We start from the raw sequence: 15,826 nt of genomic DNA on the forward strand, positions 1-15,826 counted from the left end.
TTGGAGAATAGTATCGAGCTAGGATGATGAACGGCTGTGGTAGTAGTCTGGGCCGGTCTAGACCAACGGGGAGACGAGTACGTATAAAAGTGCGAGGGAGTCGCAAGTGAGCTGACAGACTGCGGCAGGGAAAGTGTGACAGGAGCGTAGGGCCCAGAGCGTCCCTTTGCTTCTTTTCGTAAGACGCGTACTCGATGATTTACTCGCATCCTGCTCATTAATAATAATAATTAAATGTGTAGCTAGTCACTCGCTCTGCTGGCAGGGTACTTTGATCTCGGAATTCTCCGTCAAGAAGTCTGTTCTCGAAAGTACTATTCATATCTGGTCACCGAGATCCCGCGTGGTTCATCTGCGTGTTATGACTCTGCATACACGGCAAGTTACGCTTCGCCAAAGTACTTGGACATCGCGGTGCAATGTATCGCGGTGGATGTCCCATAATATGAGTTTATTTTTGGTACCCATTGGTCGTAGCCCGGGAAGATTCCGAGGGCTTTCATTGAATTAATGAAACTTAACCGAGTTAGCGTCTTGCTATTTCACAGACTCAGACACTCCTTGCTTTGAGTTTCAACTCTCTCTCGCTTTTTTCTGATTGCCAGCATGCTACACCGATATTCTTGGATACACCCAGACAGCTAGTATGCACCACGCTGCACGTGCATCAAACCTCTTCTCCCACACAAGACTGCGCATAGAAACCAAATCTGCACTGGTTAGCCATCCCATTCATACCATTAGGTGTCATCGGCCCGTTAGGAACTCGGTCTAGTCGGAAATCCACACTGCGGGCCGTCATCACCTTGTTTAAAGCGCCCTCCCGTACCGCATTGCGTATGAAGGCATCTCTCGCCACTCGACGGACGAAGATCTGCAGATCACGACTCGCTCGAGTACTTATCTCTCGGGTTCGTCATACACGTTCGTTTTTGAGTTTGTGCAAATTAGGAAGATTCTTCGCCGATGGCGGGATCACAGGCTTTTCACTGAGCCGAGCAAGGATGTTGTCATCGTGCATGTTTCTGTTTCTGAAGAATGGAAACTCTTGACAGGTGAGCACGGCATACATATTTATGCAGATCAAAAGCGCTGCCGGGTGACCGTCAAAGGTTAATTGCCAAGCTACTTGATCTGAGGGGGTTAGCTAAGTCTGAGAATGCTCCCGCTCGTGATGCGCAGCTAGCACCAAAGCTAGTGTCCCGCCAACCGGTGGCGCCGGGGGCGGGTTAACTGGATCTTATTTCAGTATTATTGGAATACCCCTTGCCTACGCCGACCCCGGAGGCGCTCATCTTTGTTCCTACCATATTGGGTTCGAGGCCTAACTAAATGTTAGAACATGCTAGAAACACTAAGAACATTCAAATTCGTAAGTCGAAAGATAACCGTTGTAGGGCGCTACCACGACGTTATCATCATGGTCGCAATATGTATTGACAGTTGGACTATAGGTGGCATAACAGGATTGGACAAAATCAGCGTTGCGAAGAACGTTTCAATGGTGGAACATTCTTGATCTCGTCGTCAATCAAATGTTGCAATAACCTCCATCGCCAAGCGTCTGGTGTGGGATCCGCGATATATACGCCAATCCTTTTGATGACTCTGGAGTCAGCAGATAAGCAGCCGCGGGCTTATTGTATATGGCCTAAATGATGTCACGACATATGATCGCACGACCAAGGCACCAGCGACACTTCAGCACAATTGTTTGGGGCGGAGTTTATCCGTTTCCGTGTACCAAGCTCCGGCCTGCCGAGCAAAGATTTGCGCCAGCTGGCCGCAGCACCATGTCCGACAATCAGGGCTTGGACATGAGTTCAGGGAAGAATACCTATAGACTCATATCCTCGCATGTCATATCCACCTCTTATCGCACATCCTTACGCGACCCCGCACTAAATTGTGGTGCCTTGAAACTTCATGACGCTCGTCAATAACGTTTAACACGTGTAGAGTCAGCAGTGGCAGATTATACATGTGTATATGGTTAAGCACGCCTGTGTGGAGAACATTCGATACTGAACACACTAGCCCTGACTGGAAACTACTGCACACCTGGGAATTATTCAACCTCTGTTCCGGTAAGAAAAGCGATGGCCGGTGCTGCCTTGAGAGTCGGGGGCTATAACATGTCGCACCCGGACCTTGGTAAAAAAAAAACATTGATTATCGTACAGGCGATAGTCAGGAGACGCGGCGCATCAAGCTGCTCCAGCCACATGACAGTAAATTGCGCCTCTGATCGCACCTACACAACCACTTTGTTCAACACAAATAAACATAAACCGACAGAGCGATTGACGCGCAACATACGTCGTCATCATTCTTCGTAACCCGACGGCAGGAGGCCCGGAGCTTGCTCGAGGGGAAGTTCTCTAACACAGCATGTTAAGTCTCAACCTAAAATTCAAAGAATTTGAACTTTTGCGGTACTTGGCAAGTGGGTTACAAAGTCATGTGCGCATTTCACGCGATCTTAAAGAACTTCCGCAGTCGTCGAAACTAGTCCACTTTGGGATCAACTGGGAAGAGTGGTTAGTTAACGTTCTTGGGGTCATTGATAACGCCAACAAACTTGATGATGATTGCGGTAGAGCGAATAGCAGCGGAACAAGAAGTCGGTCGGCTGCTTCAAACGGGCCGGCGGCGTAGTGCATGCCGTTGCGACCTCGTAGGTCACGATGCCTTCGTCTATCAGCCGCAGCTATCTAGTTGCGGATTGCTAGGCAGTCGACATTTGGCATGAACGATTGTCGCGAACATAGCCGGATCCGACTGAAACAGTAGGTCATACGCTTGAATCATGCGTGGTTTGCGGAAAGAACCTGTCCCGGAACGATCATTGATCCCAAAGCACACGTGAGACGACGGCCAGCTCAGCGAGATAAAGCTCCCGCCTGGAGTATGAGATACGACAAAGAACCAGGCCAGCGATGGTAATGAAGTATCGCTCAAGGCGAGAGGGCGATAAGCAATCAATCAGACAAAAGAAGAAGATGTCGTGTTTTTGCCTAGTACTTCGACCGGGCCCGGAAGTGGCGCTGATACAAGGGACATGATCTGCATCATGATCAGTGTGTCGGAGGCCGCATTACGAACTAATGTTCCAAGTCCAGGGCTGACCACGAGATGCGGGGTAGATGAACTTGAGGTGTGACTTTGTATACATGATACACTCGTATATGGCAATAGAAGGGCTTGTGGTGCTGCGCACTACTACTTATGTCTGGTACTCGCAAACGGTACAGCGCTGATAGAAGGATCTACTGTTCCACGGCCTTCGGCCGCCATACAATGTGAAGCACTGAAGACTCGGGGTAATTTCGGGGACGGTTGGGAACAAAGAAGTTGAACTGACAATGTTCATACCAAGGCACTCAGGGGGGAAGAAGTGGTAGCAGACACCACAGCTGCTAGTCCTAGTCAGGATGAGGCTTGTATGTAAGCACTGCGTAATAACGCGAATTCGGGAATTGCAGACGATAAGGAGCGTCTCTGGTATCTAGGGTGCATCAAGTAGATGAATACTTGTATACATTAACTCATTCTCTATGCCCAAACTTAGTCTCTCCTGTACTAAGAATACAAGCCCACTAATAGGATCCAATTTCCAATGATAGTCAGAACACCCTTCCAGAAGTTCATTTTTTGTTAGAGAGCAACTCAGCTTTACAAAGAGAACTCTCAAAATTTGTACATTCTACAACCGGCAATATGATAAGACTCCTTCCGGCAACCGATATGAGACGGTGCTGTTGGTTTGTCAGTGAAAAAGTACAACAACAAACCTTTCGGAGTTAAGAGGTCTCGAAGGTACATGTCGCGAACGTACGAACATTTTGGCAAAACTACTTGCCCTGCTTTCACCTGATCCGCGCACAACAAATATGATCAAACAACAAGGAGCAGTAATAACTTTACTGGGGAGGTGGTTGGAACCTGGAAATAAATTGAAATTAGCAATGCAACTAAAATAAAATAAAGCATAATACCCAGGGGGAGGGGGTCCACCAAAGCCTGGTGGAGGAGGGAATGATCCACCTGGAGGGAAGCCAGGAGGACGGAAGCCAGGAGGGGGGCCTGGCATGCCTGGTGGGGCAAAGGGAATTGGAGCACGACCCACAGGAGGCATACCCACTAAATACATAATAAGCGACATATTTTCGTCGTGTATCAATCAACTTACTAGGAGGCATCATTCCCATTCCACGACCTGCAGGCATTCCGCGACCAGGACCAACAGGCAGCTGAATGCAACACACGAATAAGATCTTAACCGAAAAATTAGCAGAGGATGACATACCGCATTCTTTTTGTCCTCGTCTACAACTGGCGGAGGCCCCTCGACGCTTAAGCTGACGACTGTCTCCCCTCGCAAAATCACGAGACCCAAGGTGCGCTTCATCTCCTGCTCAGCAGGTGCCTCGCTTTCTCCGGCTTTTTTCTTGGGCCGAACGCGTCTGAACTCTTCACAGTCCGCCAGGACAAGGTTCATATGCCTATCGAATGCAAGCATCTGACCTGTCAGCGCGCGTCCGTCATTGATGGTCACTTTGAGCCTCCAATTGATGAGGCCTAGCATTTTTCCTCCTTTGGATTTTGGTGGGGGCTGAGGCACAATCATCAGATAACATACCTGCAAGTTCTGATCAGGACTTACCATGATGGTCGATTAGGATTATGGGCTGTAGATGCAGACGATGACAAGAAACGAGATAGAGTTGGCGGGCCACTGTGACAAACAATGCCAAATAGCTCAGGTTGACAGCTGCGTTGCGCCAACGATTCACTTTGTACTAATTCACGGTTTGCATTCCATGCGGTTTCTGTTCATAAGATTGCCAAGCGTTTGCGCAATCTCTATCACGACCGAAGCTTGAAGCTTCTGAAGGATCATGCTGACAGACTTGTGTTTGAGCATTTGTAAGTCACCGGTCATTTGTCAGATACCGATCATAGCGTCGTCGGTAAAGTCGTCCGACAGTGTCTATCATAAAATCGCAATGTATATATGGATATAGCATCTCATTCCTCCGACTGTCGTCGATATGTCAAGAATCCGTACTGCTTTTACCGTCCTGATGGGTGCGTTCACCTGTTCCTCATAATGAAATTGCACTGACCTCAGGGCCCTCGCAGACATACCCACTCCTATAGTAGCTGCGCCCATGGCAGGGGCTAGCGGTGGCGCATTGGCAGCTCAGGCATCCGGTGCCGGAGCATTTGGATTTATCGGAGCAGGTGGAGTCCGTCGCACCTTTTACGATTAACTTGCTAAACAGATTATCATCTAGGATACTTGACCTCTTCTCGGATTCAGGAGGAGCTATCCTTAGCCCGCGCGCAGCTTCTCCTATCCGATGCAGATCCCCTTCCAATCGGTGTCGGATATTTGGCTTGGCAACTGGACAAAGATCCCGCTTCCGTTGGATTGCTCGACGTTTCCCTTTTGAACAGGGTTCAGGCCATCTGGCTCGCCTTCGGAAACAATATAGGTCGATGGATCGACCACATTCGCTCTTATGATGCGAGGTCCGGGCGAGGACAGAAAACCCTGATATTTGTACAAGTTTCCTCAGTGAAAGAGGCTCTCATTGCCATCCAAGACTGGAAAGTTGACGTTTTAGTAGCTCAAGGTTTTTCCCCTACCTCCTTAAGCTTGGTTTGAACTTTCCTCTCATGGTCAACGTCGCAGGATCTGAATCTGGTGGCCATGGGTATAGCGCCGCTCCGCCGCTTCTCACGCTGGTGCCCTCTATCTTGGCAGTATTGCCCAAAGAGGGCCCGCCACTTCTAGCAGCCGGCGGATTGTCAACGGGTGGTCACGTTGCTTCTTTGCTTACGCTCGGAGTCTCTGGCGCGGTGCTCGGCACGAGATTTTTGATGACAGAAGAGAGTTTCTATAATGAGGTGCAGAAGAACATACTCGTTAAGGCCAGTGGCAATGCCACAGTGCGTACGACGGCATTTGATCACGCCAGAGGAACTCTGGAATGGCCGGAAGGCGTTGACGGTCGTGCCATTTATAACAAGACAGTGAAAGACGTAGACGACGGTGTCGATATCAAAATAGTTCGAGAGAATTTCAATAGGGCAACACAGGATAAGGATCCTGATCAAATTTTGGTTTGGGCGGGAACTGGAGTTGACTTGGTCACAGAAATTCAGACTGCGCAGGTCAGTTTGACTCGCTAAATTGCAACGTGCCGGCCTGTCAGTTGATTCTTGTTTGTATAGGATGTTGTTCGGGAGCTCCATGCTGATATGATGAAACATTTAAGTTTTGTGTCGACACTTATTGCCACCTAATGACAAACACGTTGGTTCCCGTGAACGTTTTCTTTCCTATTCGGACAAGTCGTTTCGTCTGATGCACGTCCCTGTGGTACTTAACGTTTGGAAACATAACTGTCAGGAACGCCATTGATTCCCTCGGTAATAGTGTGATATGTGTTCCATGGACTATGATACAACTAATCGTGACAACAGTTCGCGTATGCTCCAGAAGATCCTTGCTTTAGTGGACGATTTCCACTGTCAAGTCGCCCTGATTGATGGAGTCACCTATACAGATTTGTTAGACTAACTCCGTGCTCCGGAGAAACGAATGAGTCTTGCCTTCATTGACCACCACGCGTTTAATATGACCAGAAACAGGTGCAGTAACAGCAGACTCCATCTGCGGTGAACCAAACGTCAGCAGGTCGTCATCTTCAAAGCATTTCACACATACCTTCATCGCACTCAGTACTGGACAAAAAAAAAGCTCACGTCAGATAGAACATCAAAGAACGCCGATCATCCTTACCGCAGAGAGGGTCGCCCTTCTTAATCTCGTGGCCCTCCTTCACTCTGACCTCAACTACGACACCTGACATGGGTGCACCCACTGATCCAGGGTCAGAAGTCGCCTTCTCCCGCGAGACTGTTTCTACTGCGGAATTCTTGTCCTCGACAGACACAGCCCGAACCTGCGGCACAGGGGAAATGTCAGCAAAATCTTCGCATGTCATACTATTGTTATCGACCTCGCCGTTAACTTCGAACCAGACGTCACGTTGGGCACGTCCTTCCACAACAGGCCCAACGGCCATCAGGCGGATAATCAGAGTCTTTCCTTTTTCGATCGAGATGTGCATCTCCTCTCCAGTAGCCGGTCGCCCCAAGAAGTACCGCGTGGGAAGAACGCTGGGGTAAGGATAAGTCCATCTTTGAACATCACACGGCATCATGAGGTTTACCTGAGATCTCCGTATTTCTCAAGGAAACCCTGGTATTCTTCGAAGACCTGACGGAGTTAACATGACTTCAGAATATGCATCGCGGGAGTGCAAGGCACGACATACTTTGGGGTACATGACATATGAGGTAACATCTGCATCCGCAATATGCTTGCCAAATTTGCTGCGGAGCTCTGACTTGATCTTCTTGAAGTCCAAGGGTTGCATAGTCGCACCAGGACGCCCATCGATTCTTGGCTTGTTTCTAATGATATTCGAACGAAGTGGCTCAGGGAAACCTCCCACGGGTTGTCCAAGATAACCCTGGAAGAACTCGACAACAGAAGAGGGGAAGTCAAGCTGGTCTGCACGTTGAATAACATCCTGTTTGGAGAACGAGTTCGACGTCATCCATTGCGCGAAATCGCCAACTACTTTGGATGAGGGCGTAACCTAATAGTTCTGTTAAGATTTGCACGGAGTTAAACAGGTAATTGCATGCCTTGATAATATTGCCACACTGAAGGGAATGATTCAGATGGAGTGGGAAATGACGCGCAGACAAACTTACCAGTTCGTTGGCCTCGATGTATTTCTGCTTGATTTCTGGGATTCGAAGGTCGGAAAACGTAAGTTACTGGCAAGGAAGATACTCACGGGTCCACTGTGTGCCGAGGCCTAATTGTGACGCTTGGAACTATAGGGTCGATCAGCCGCCGAATCTAAATACATTCCGGACACCACGCTCACCATGAGATTCGTATATTGACCTCCTGGCATTTCGTGATCAAAGACACTTGAATCCGAGGCCCGGACATTGGCTTCGAAGCAACTGTAGAGCATGCGAACCTGGCTCCAGTACAAGTTTAGCGCTTGGATGTCGGCGTAGCGGATGCCCGTCCCTAATCGCGTTTGCTCAAGGGCCATGCACACGGCTCCCATTGAGGGCTGCGATGTCAGACCAGACATACCTATCGGAATTGTTGAACATCTGGCTCATCATTTGCAGATGTCAGCAACTTACTATCAATGGCAACATCAACGACATCAGCACCAGCCGCGGCGGCCGCGAGCATGCTAGCTGTTGCGATTCCAGCCGTGTCATGGGAGTGAACGTGGATTGGAATGTCAGGGTACTTCTCCCTGATCGCGCCGATAAGCCTACAAATGTGTTAGTGTTTGCAAGTCGGACAAAAAGGTGTTTGTTGATGTACAATTTCGCAGCTTCAGGCTTCAACAAACCAGCCATGTCCTTGACACCAAGGATGTGAATTCCCTCTTCCACTAGTTGGTCAATGAAGTCAAGGTAGTATTTCAATGTGTATTTGGTCTCCTTCGGGCTTGCGACGTCACCGCTGTAGCAGACAACAGCCTCAACGACACCCCCTGCCTTTTTGGCGGCATCGATACCGAGTCTCATCTAAAATGAAAGTGAGTACAGTCTCATGAGAGTTTGGTTCACTTCGTCTTACGTTCTCTATGGGAATCCGTCAGCAATCAAGACTATGCGGTAAAGGTATCACTCTCACCAAAGTAGTTCAGTGAGTCGAACACTCGGAAGATATCAAGACCATTCTCAACCGCCTTTTTCGAGAAGTCATAGATCGCGTTGTCGCTATGCGAAATCAGCCGGACATTAGGCGGGAATGAGAAAGCACGCACGGGTAGCTTGTGTATCCGACACCGTTGGCTCCACGAACGAGAGCCTGGAAGGGAATGTTGGGTACCAGCTTACGCAGGGTGCGCTATTTAAACGTCAGTGCAAGCTCCTTCAACACACCACAAATCGCGTACCAGACGTTCCCAAGGATCTTCATACAAGAAGCGCATGGCGACATCGAAGGTGGCGCCACCCCACATCTCCAAACTGAATGCGTTTGAGAGAGCATAGCTGGTCTCAGTGGCGATGTTGACCATGTCGATTGTCCTAAGGCGAGTAGCGAGCAACGATTGATGGGCATCACGCCAAGTGGTGTCCATGATGAGCGTTCCAGGGTATTCGCGGACGGCCTTTGCGAAAGCTTCGGGTCCTTTCTCAACGATAATGTTGCGCCATCCAACCTCACAAGGGAATGTAGTGTCAAGGGGTGTGCCATCCGGACCGTCACGGCTCTCAAATTTGGGAACGACGACCTCATCCTTGAGGCCTGGCTCGCCGGTCTGACCTTTGATGGAACTTCCATTGACTGCAAGGTCACCAAGGTATGCAAGGAGTTTCTGTGCACGGTTCTGGCTCTGCACCAGCTTGAAGAGCTCAGGGGTGTCATCGATGAACTGATGTAATACAAATGTTCAAAGGTGCGTCTTATGGTCCTTGCATCTGAGTAATGGACTTACAGTAGTCCATGTCTTGCCGCCAATGAAGACATCGTGGGTGAGGAGACGGAACAAGAAGGGAATGTTTGTCTATTGGCATTGTCAGACACATTTCCATATGAACACTAAGAGGTAAATTACCTTGACACCGCGAATACGGAACTCGACCAAGGCACGCAACATCTTTCTGCGGGCAACTTCGTAGGTTGTGCCACTTACAGTGCATTTCACCAACAGACTGTCATAATGGGGCTGTCGGGGGAAATGTATTCAGAATGACTCCGAACGTAGGATACGATTGGACACATACCGTGATCTGTGCACCTGCAAAGCCAGAGGACGCGTCGAGACGAACACCATTTCCACCAGCACTGCGGTACACCTCGATTTTACCAGTATCGGGCTGGAAACCAATAGCCGCATCCTCCGTAGTAACACGACACTGGATCGCAAACCCACGACGGGTGATGGCCTCCTGAGTCAGACCAAGCTGAGGTAGGGTAGCACCGGCAGCAATTTGGATCTGGGCCGCAACAATGTCGATACCAGTAATCTCCTCTGCATTCCGAGTAAGTAATGCTAGAGCCACTCTAATTCATATCTGGAAATCGTACCAGTGATGGTGTGTTCGACTTGAATACGGGGATTAATCTCAATGAAGTAGTGCCTTCCCATCTGATCGACAAGGAACTCCGCGGTTCCAGCATTCCTGTATCCGACACTCTTCGCGAGCTTAATCGCGTCCGACAAAATGGCCTGACGCACTTCCTCGGGGAGGTGGGTTGCCGGTGCGACCTCGACAACCTTTTGGTGACGTCTCTGGACGGAACAATCACGCTCAAACAAATGAATCGTGTTGCCAACACCATCGGCAAGAATTTGGACTTCGATGTGACGTGGGCGCTCAAGGAAGCGCTCGATAAAGACAGTACCATCTCCGAATGCTGATTTAGCTTCGGATACAGCACGCTGGAACGCGTCTTTGAAGTCCGATTGCTCGCGAACAACACGCATTCCGCGGCCGCCACCACCCATAGCAGCCTTAATAATAACTACATGCGGCAAAATGGCATCAGAAGGAAAGCGAAAAGGAGAATATCGACGGACCTGGGAAACCGTATTCTTTGATGAATGCATCGCCATCCGTGTACGAGTCAACCGGGCCAGGTGTACCAGGAACAACTGGTACACCGACCTTCATAGCTTTATGGGACAAATCCAATTAGCATATACGAACCGCTTCTCGACGCACTATCACCCACCAAGTGTACGCGCTTTTGTCTTGTCGCCAAGACCATCGATAACCTCGGGCGATGGTCCGACAAATGCAATCCCGGCCTGTTCGACTTTGCGAGCGAATGTAGCATTTTCTGATAAGAAACCGTACCTGGACAACCATCAGCCAAATATAGTGGAGATATTCAGGGAGCATACCCAGGGTGAATCATATCAACCCCATGTTCAAGAGCGATGCGGATGATATCTTCTTGGGCAAGGTATGCTCCAACGGGGGTCAACCCCCTGCCGACTTGATATGCTTCATCGGCCTGATTGGTATCTGATGAGCGACATTCGATAGATTAGATATCGTATCGTTCAAATACCTTTTGGCGATGAGCCGAGAGACGATCCTCAAACGAGTAGATCGCGACGGTGTGCATAGCGAGCTCATGAGCGGTACGAAAGACTCGGATAGCGATTTCCTATGAATGAAAGATCTAAGCGACAGAAGACGTTCAGATCAACAGATCAAAGCGCACACCACGATTAGCGACAAGAATCTTGGTGAGAGGACCACTATGACCAGCGGATTTCCTTCTCATAGTTTGAATAGAGTGGACTGGCGTGCCGGGGGCGCTGGGCGTCCCCACGAACGTATGTGCCAACCTTGGGGGGTGGAGCGGTAACTGAGTCGAATCAGCCATGATGATGGTCACTGGTTGAAAGTGAAATGAATGCTAAAGCAAAGTGGGGGATATTTAAGAGCTTGGGCGAGTCAGGGATGTGGTGGGATGGTAGGGACAAGACAAAGCTGTTCAAACTTCAGGGATTTTGATTATCACCAGTTTCGCAGCCTAAAGCATCTGATATCGGACCATATGAAATCAGGAGAGGCCGTAATCATGCCATAATCCGCAGTGATCCGTCCGCATCCCCCACAGCATCATGTATCTTTGTTTCGCTGGCACGTTTATCTCAGACCAACGTACGGACTTAAAGTGGCTTACTACCCCACGTTCTGACTCTTAACTCCATCACTGCGGCCTGTCATCAAGTTGGCATTTATTCGACAGCTCGCAAAAAACCGCACTAATATGAGCCCTGACGTACGTGACTCCATTGACCGGCACTCCGTCTAAATTCTCGGGATATACAAAAACATGATGAAGGCACTTGCCGACGGTCTACCTGTTCGACAGGGGTATGATAGTGGTTGCTTGAGGCCGGCTCTCCATCTTCTTCTGGTTGTTCTTCGCTATCGCATATACAATCCCTGCAAAGAACCCCATTCCGATCGCCGACACCGATCCTACTGTTGCTACATCACCAAAGAAGAGCATACCTGAAGCCGCAACAGGGAGTTTGTTGAGGGCTCCGACCATACTATAGTCGTCATTATTAGCTGCAGTATTCTGAGAGTACTGAAAGCCCTGTATCCATACCTATAGGTGGTACTACTCGTAGTGCGCACACACCATGCCGTAGAATATGAGATTCCAACTGCCGCAGCACCCGAAAATGCGATAGCGGACAAAAGAACGTTGCGTGTCTCGAGTGGGCTGGATCAGGCAAGCGTCAGTAATTATTTTGGGATCTCGCTGGGTGATTGAGCGACGTACAAATTTCTAACCAGGTTCTCTGAGCCCCAATCCTCCACAACAATGGAAAACACGACCAAGACGGGAATTGATAACAAGTTATTATAGAACATCGAATCCCAATCAGAAAAGCCAGTGACTTTTATGCGCTTGCGCATCAGAAGAACCTAGGCAACGCGGCCAACATTCAGCTCAGGGACACCACCAGGGCATGGCAGGGAGTCTTACGTAGGCGGCGCTCATTAGACAATTCACAAACATCCATACGTACCCCGCGTTCAGTCTAGAAACCATGTTTGACATCATGTCTAAACCAATTCCCATGGCGGCGCTCGCTGGTGGAATGTTCGCGGTCCCATCTATGGCATTACTGATATCCGTCAACGCAGCCAATATAGAAGATAATACCTGTCATAAAATCAGCCCATGAACCCTATCTATTAGAATAATTACGAGGCCACTCACCATAAAAATGAAGGCGACCATTGTAAGTGCTGTAATTCGTCCGCCGAACCAGAGGACTTCCCCGTATGCCTAGTTCTTCGTTAGCCTCAATATGCTCGCGACTAAGAACAATAACCGCACAATGAGTATAATCGTCAGATTCTTGAAAATGGTATAAACGGGTATACTGAGGTATTGCTACGGTGAGGCTGTTAGCGCATGACGTACAACATCAAGAGTCTTATTCGGCAGAACTCACCAGACTTTTTGAACCGGTATAGATTACACTGACCAGCAGACAGCTGATGGGATACCATGTCTTGACATCTTGCATGTCGAAATCGCGAAAGGATATTATACCCGACTTCTTAGCTGCAATCACGCACGCAACACAGACTATACTCTGCATTGATAGCAGCAGAAAAGTCATGTTAAATTGACTCCCGGACACTACAAACTAAATCACGCTATCAGAAACCGAACACAATAAGAGGACGTTGTCTATGACCTTGTTCACGACTGTCATCATGATGGACGCTAGACAGTAGCATACTACAGAGGGAACTATACACCACCACGCAAATGAGCAAGCATTACACACAAAGCATAGCAGTAACTCACTAGCGGAGCTAGCATCTCCAGCATCTTTCTGGCTGCCGGTGGCTAAATTGCGCCGCAACTCTGCCAAATCTTGATCCTCTGAAGATTCCTTTGAGCTTCCCATGTGCACCTGAAGCCGAGTAGAGAGCTAAAAATGGAGTTTGTACTAGTAGAACCTAGTAAGTAAGTGGTCAGAGCCAGGGAACGAGGGGACAATGAAAGAATCGTAAGATGTTCAGAATAAAATGTTCTTTGCAGCTTGTGCAGCAGGCGAATTTCATCCCGCTATTACGTAATCCTTGGCACGTCCCAACTCGGAGCTCCGACTTTTAGTAACGCAACGTTCTTTCAGTCGAACATAGTTATAACATCGTCACAGTGGTCTGATGACATTCAATTGAATGACATACGAGTTGCGGACGGATTATATCACCTACCTCCTCGAAGAGCGTGGCATGCTCGGATGCAGTCCTCATCGCGCGCGCGAATGGCAGTCAACGCGGGAGACAATCTCTCGTGAGAAACATAACTGAAATTAGTTGAGACCGTCCTAAGGCGGCCCAGGCCCAAGAGGAAGTCAAACATATCATCCATTGATGGTACTGCTCCATTCTCCATGTTGACCCTTGCCAGTAGAGACCTTCTTGTCGGAGTCTGTACCACAACCCGAACCATCACTGCCTGCTCTTCGATGCATTCAATCTATCCTGCGAAGGCGAGACCTCCCGGGCCAATACAGTGAATTGTGGAACGCGCTCGACAACTACAGCTTGAAAAATACGATTCTTTAAAGGGGTCTCAATAACAAACCATTTTCGAATGTCAGCCTGAAGTTGAGTACCCATTCTATTGATTATATGTGTGCTGGCTCCTCTGGCTCGGCAATAAGTTCAGCGGCGACAGACGTATACAAGATAGACCACACATCAGGCCTCAGGCGCGAAGGCAAATATTTGCACCTACTGTGTTAGCGAGAATTCTCATAGCGTTCCACTCTGTCCGGGAAGGGGTCTGCTGTCTGCCCAACTGCACACACCACCTTCTTAGCTAGCGCGGGCCTGGCGGCTGCCGCATGAGGCATATTATTTGCCACCAGAGCAATATTCGCTGCCGGAGCGATATTTGCCGCCAGAGCGATATTTGCTCCAAGTCCATCGTTATCATAAAAACAACCAGACTGATCGATCATACATTGATATTCACACCACCATGGTTTCACGCCCCTTCCTGCAGAAAAGCGCCATCGCCATCAGCATCGCCAGCCTATTCTACAATATTGCAGAAGGCATCATCTCCGTGTTCTTTGGTGCAGAATCGTCCTCGCACTCTCTCATCTTCTTTGGTATTCAATCGGTAATCGAAGTGCTCTCGGCCTCACTCGTGGTTTGGAGATTTATGAACGGACTCAAAGCTGGTGAAGAAGGTGACGATGGATCTGAAGTCAGAATGAGCAAAGACCTGAGGTTTGCATGTTTTCCCCTCTGCCATCTTCGTTTGCCGACACACAACAGGATAGAGAGAATAGCAACCTTGGCTATAGGGATTCTCCTCGCGATGCTTGCCCTAGCAGCCGTAGGTACATCCATCGCCTCCCTCATCGCCCATGACCACCCCAGTCCATCCAACGCATCACTCATCATCGCTGCGAGTGCTGCCTTCATCATGTTCTTGTTCTGGGTACCGAAGCGCTACCTTGCAAAGGCGCTGAACTCCAGCACGATGAATGGCGAGGCACTTTGTACCTTGTCGTGCATACAGTTTAGCAGTGCGCTGCTGATTGGCTCCCTCGTATACCGTGTCTGGCGCGGTGGGTGGTGGGTCGACTCCGCGACTGTCATTGTGATTGCTATGCTTTTTGGTTGGGAGGGCTTTAAGATGATTAGGTGGGCAAGCAATGATAAATTCAATGGCAGCTGTTGTTGTGGACAGGAGGAACGGAAGGCAGATAAACAAGTCATGCCCGGAGTCATCATGATGCAGCAGCCCAATACAGCTCCCCAGCGCTGCTGTGGTGACTCTGGTTGTTGCAAGCCTTCACAAGAAAGTGGCGACAAAGTATAGTGTGTTCAGATCCCGTTTTCAAAACAGTTGGCACAGCCGCCGAAACGCCACTTTTTCAGCCTTTTCGAATACGTAGAATCAAACACTTGTTTCCCAACAACCACCGCTCCAAATGCTATGATTCTTTGATGATCTATTTTATGGTGCCTAGGGCATGCCAACAAAATGTGAGCAATTTGGCCGCTACTTCGGTATCAAGTTGTTTTCATGGTGTTACTTTCTGCCTTGCACAATTTTCCGGCAAGAACAACCAATCGTCTCCACCAACAGTCATTCAACGTTAACCAACTGTTCATTATCTATTGTCTCCCGAGGGCACACCAAAAAAATCGAGAGCTTTAGTGCGTGTGAGCTTGCCTC

The 15,826-nt window shown here is 49.0% G+C and overlaps 5 protein-coding genes across 5 annotated transcripts; 2 read left to right on the forward strand and 3 right to left on the reverse strand.

The window, feature by feature from the left end:
• Positions 1-3,923: 3,923 nt before the first annotated feature.
• HD556DRAFT_1435108 (Sm-like ribonucleoprotein) lies at positions 3,924-4,669 on the reverse strand (the record flags this gene model as incomplete). The annotated part of the gene is made up of 5 exons (XM_041305390.1): positions 3,924-3,945; positions 3,999-4,143; positions 4,193-4,253; positions 4,310-4,615; positions 4,667-4,669. 5 exons carry the CDS (start codon positions 4,667-4,669, stop codon positions 3,924-3,926), a joined length of 537 nt encoding a protein of 178 aa, XP_041152989.1.
• A 140-nt stretch (positions 4,670-4,809) lies between these two features.
• On the forward strand, positions 4,810-6,411 carry HD556DRAFT_1422131 (2-nitropropane dioxygenase). Its single transcript, XM_041304507.1, has 6 exons — positions 4,810-4,929; positions 4,991-5,091; positions 5,146-5,247; positions 5,301-5,642; positions 5,702-6,183; positions 6,244-6,411. Exons 2-6 carry the CDS (start codon positions 5,055-5,057, stop codon positions 6,313-6,315), a joined length of 1,035 nt encoding a protein of 344 aa, XP_041152990.1. The 5' UTR covers positions 4,810-4,929; positions 4,991-5,054; the 3' UTR covers positions 6,316-6,411.
• HD556DRAFT_112867 (carbamoyl-phosphate synthase L chain, ATP binding domain-containing protein) lies at positions 6,363-11,674 on the reverse strand. Its single transcript, XM_041296090.1, has 25 exons — positions 11,303-11,674; positions 11,147-11,245; positions 10,977-11,089; positions 10,805-10,929; positions 10,650-10,745; positions 10,157-10,594; positions 9,853-10,100; positions 9,684-9,794; positions 9,564-9,632; positions 9,021-9,500; positions 8,889-8,971; positions 8,756-8,841; positions 8,699-8,703; positions 8,441-8,646; positions 8,251-8,387; positions 7,977-8,197; positions 7,884-7,923; positions 7,798-7,832; positions 7,729-7,746; positions 7,353-7,679; positions 7,248-7,294; positions 6,815-7,194; positions 6,740-6,756; positions 6,625-6,685; positions 6,363-6,570 (listed from the first exon to the last, which is right to left on the reverse strand). Exons 1-25 carry the CDS (start codon positions 11,465-11,467, stop codon positions 6,524-6,526), a joined length of 3,654 nt encoding a protein of 1,217 aa, XP_041152991.1. The 5' UTR covers positions 11,468-11,674; the 3' UTR covers positions 6,363-6,523.
• A 1-nt stretch (position 11,675) lies between these two features.
• On the reverse strand, positions 11,676-13,641 carry HD556DRAFT_112866 (uncharacterized protein). The gene is made up of 9 exons (XM_041296089.1): positions 13,427-13,641; positions 13,314-13,369; positions 13,065-13,262; positions 12,947-13,003; positions 12,827-12,895; positions 12,590-12,769; positions 12,383-12,528; positions 12,206-12,322; positions 11,676-12,146 (listed from the first exon to the last, which is right to left on the reverse strand). Exons 1-9 carry the CDS (start codon positions 13,527-13,529, stop codon positions 11,948-11,950), a joined length of 1,125 nt encoding a protein of 374 aa, XP_041152992.1. The 5' UTR covers positions 13,530-13,641; the 3' UTR covers positions 11,676-11,947.
• Positions 13,642-14,614: 973 nt separating this feature from the next.
• Positions 14,615-15,466, forward strand: HD556DRAFT_1314214 (uncharacterized protein; the record flags this gene model as incomplete). The annotated part of the gene is made up of 2 exons (XM_041300895.1): positions 14,615-14,868; positions 14,917-15,466. 2 exons carry the CDS (start codon positions 14,615-14,617, stop codon positions 15,464-15,466), a joined length of 804 nt encoding a protein of 267 aa, XP_041152993.1.
• Positions 15,467-15,826: the final 360 nt, after the last annotated feature.

This window comes from Suillus plorans, assembly GCF_016647745.1.
Source record: "Suillus plorans strain S12 chromosome Unknown HD556scaffold_109, whole genome shotgun sequence".
Lineage (NCBI taxonomy): Eukaryota > Fungi > Basidiomycota > Agaricomycetes > Boletales > Suillaceae > Suillus > Suillus plorans.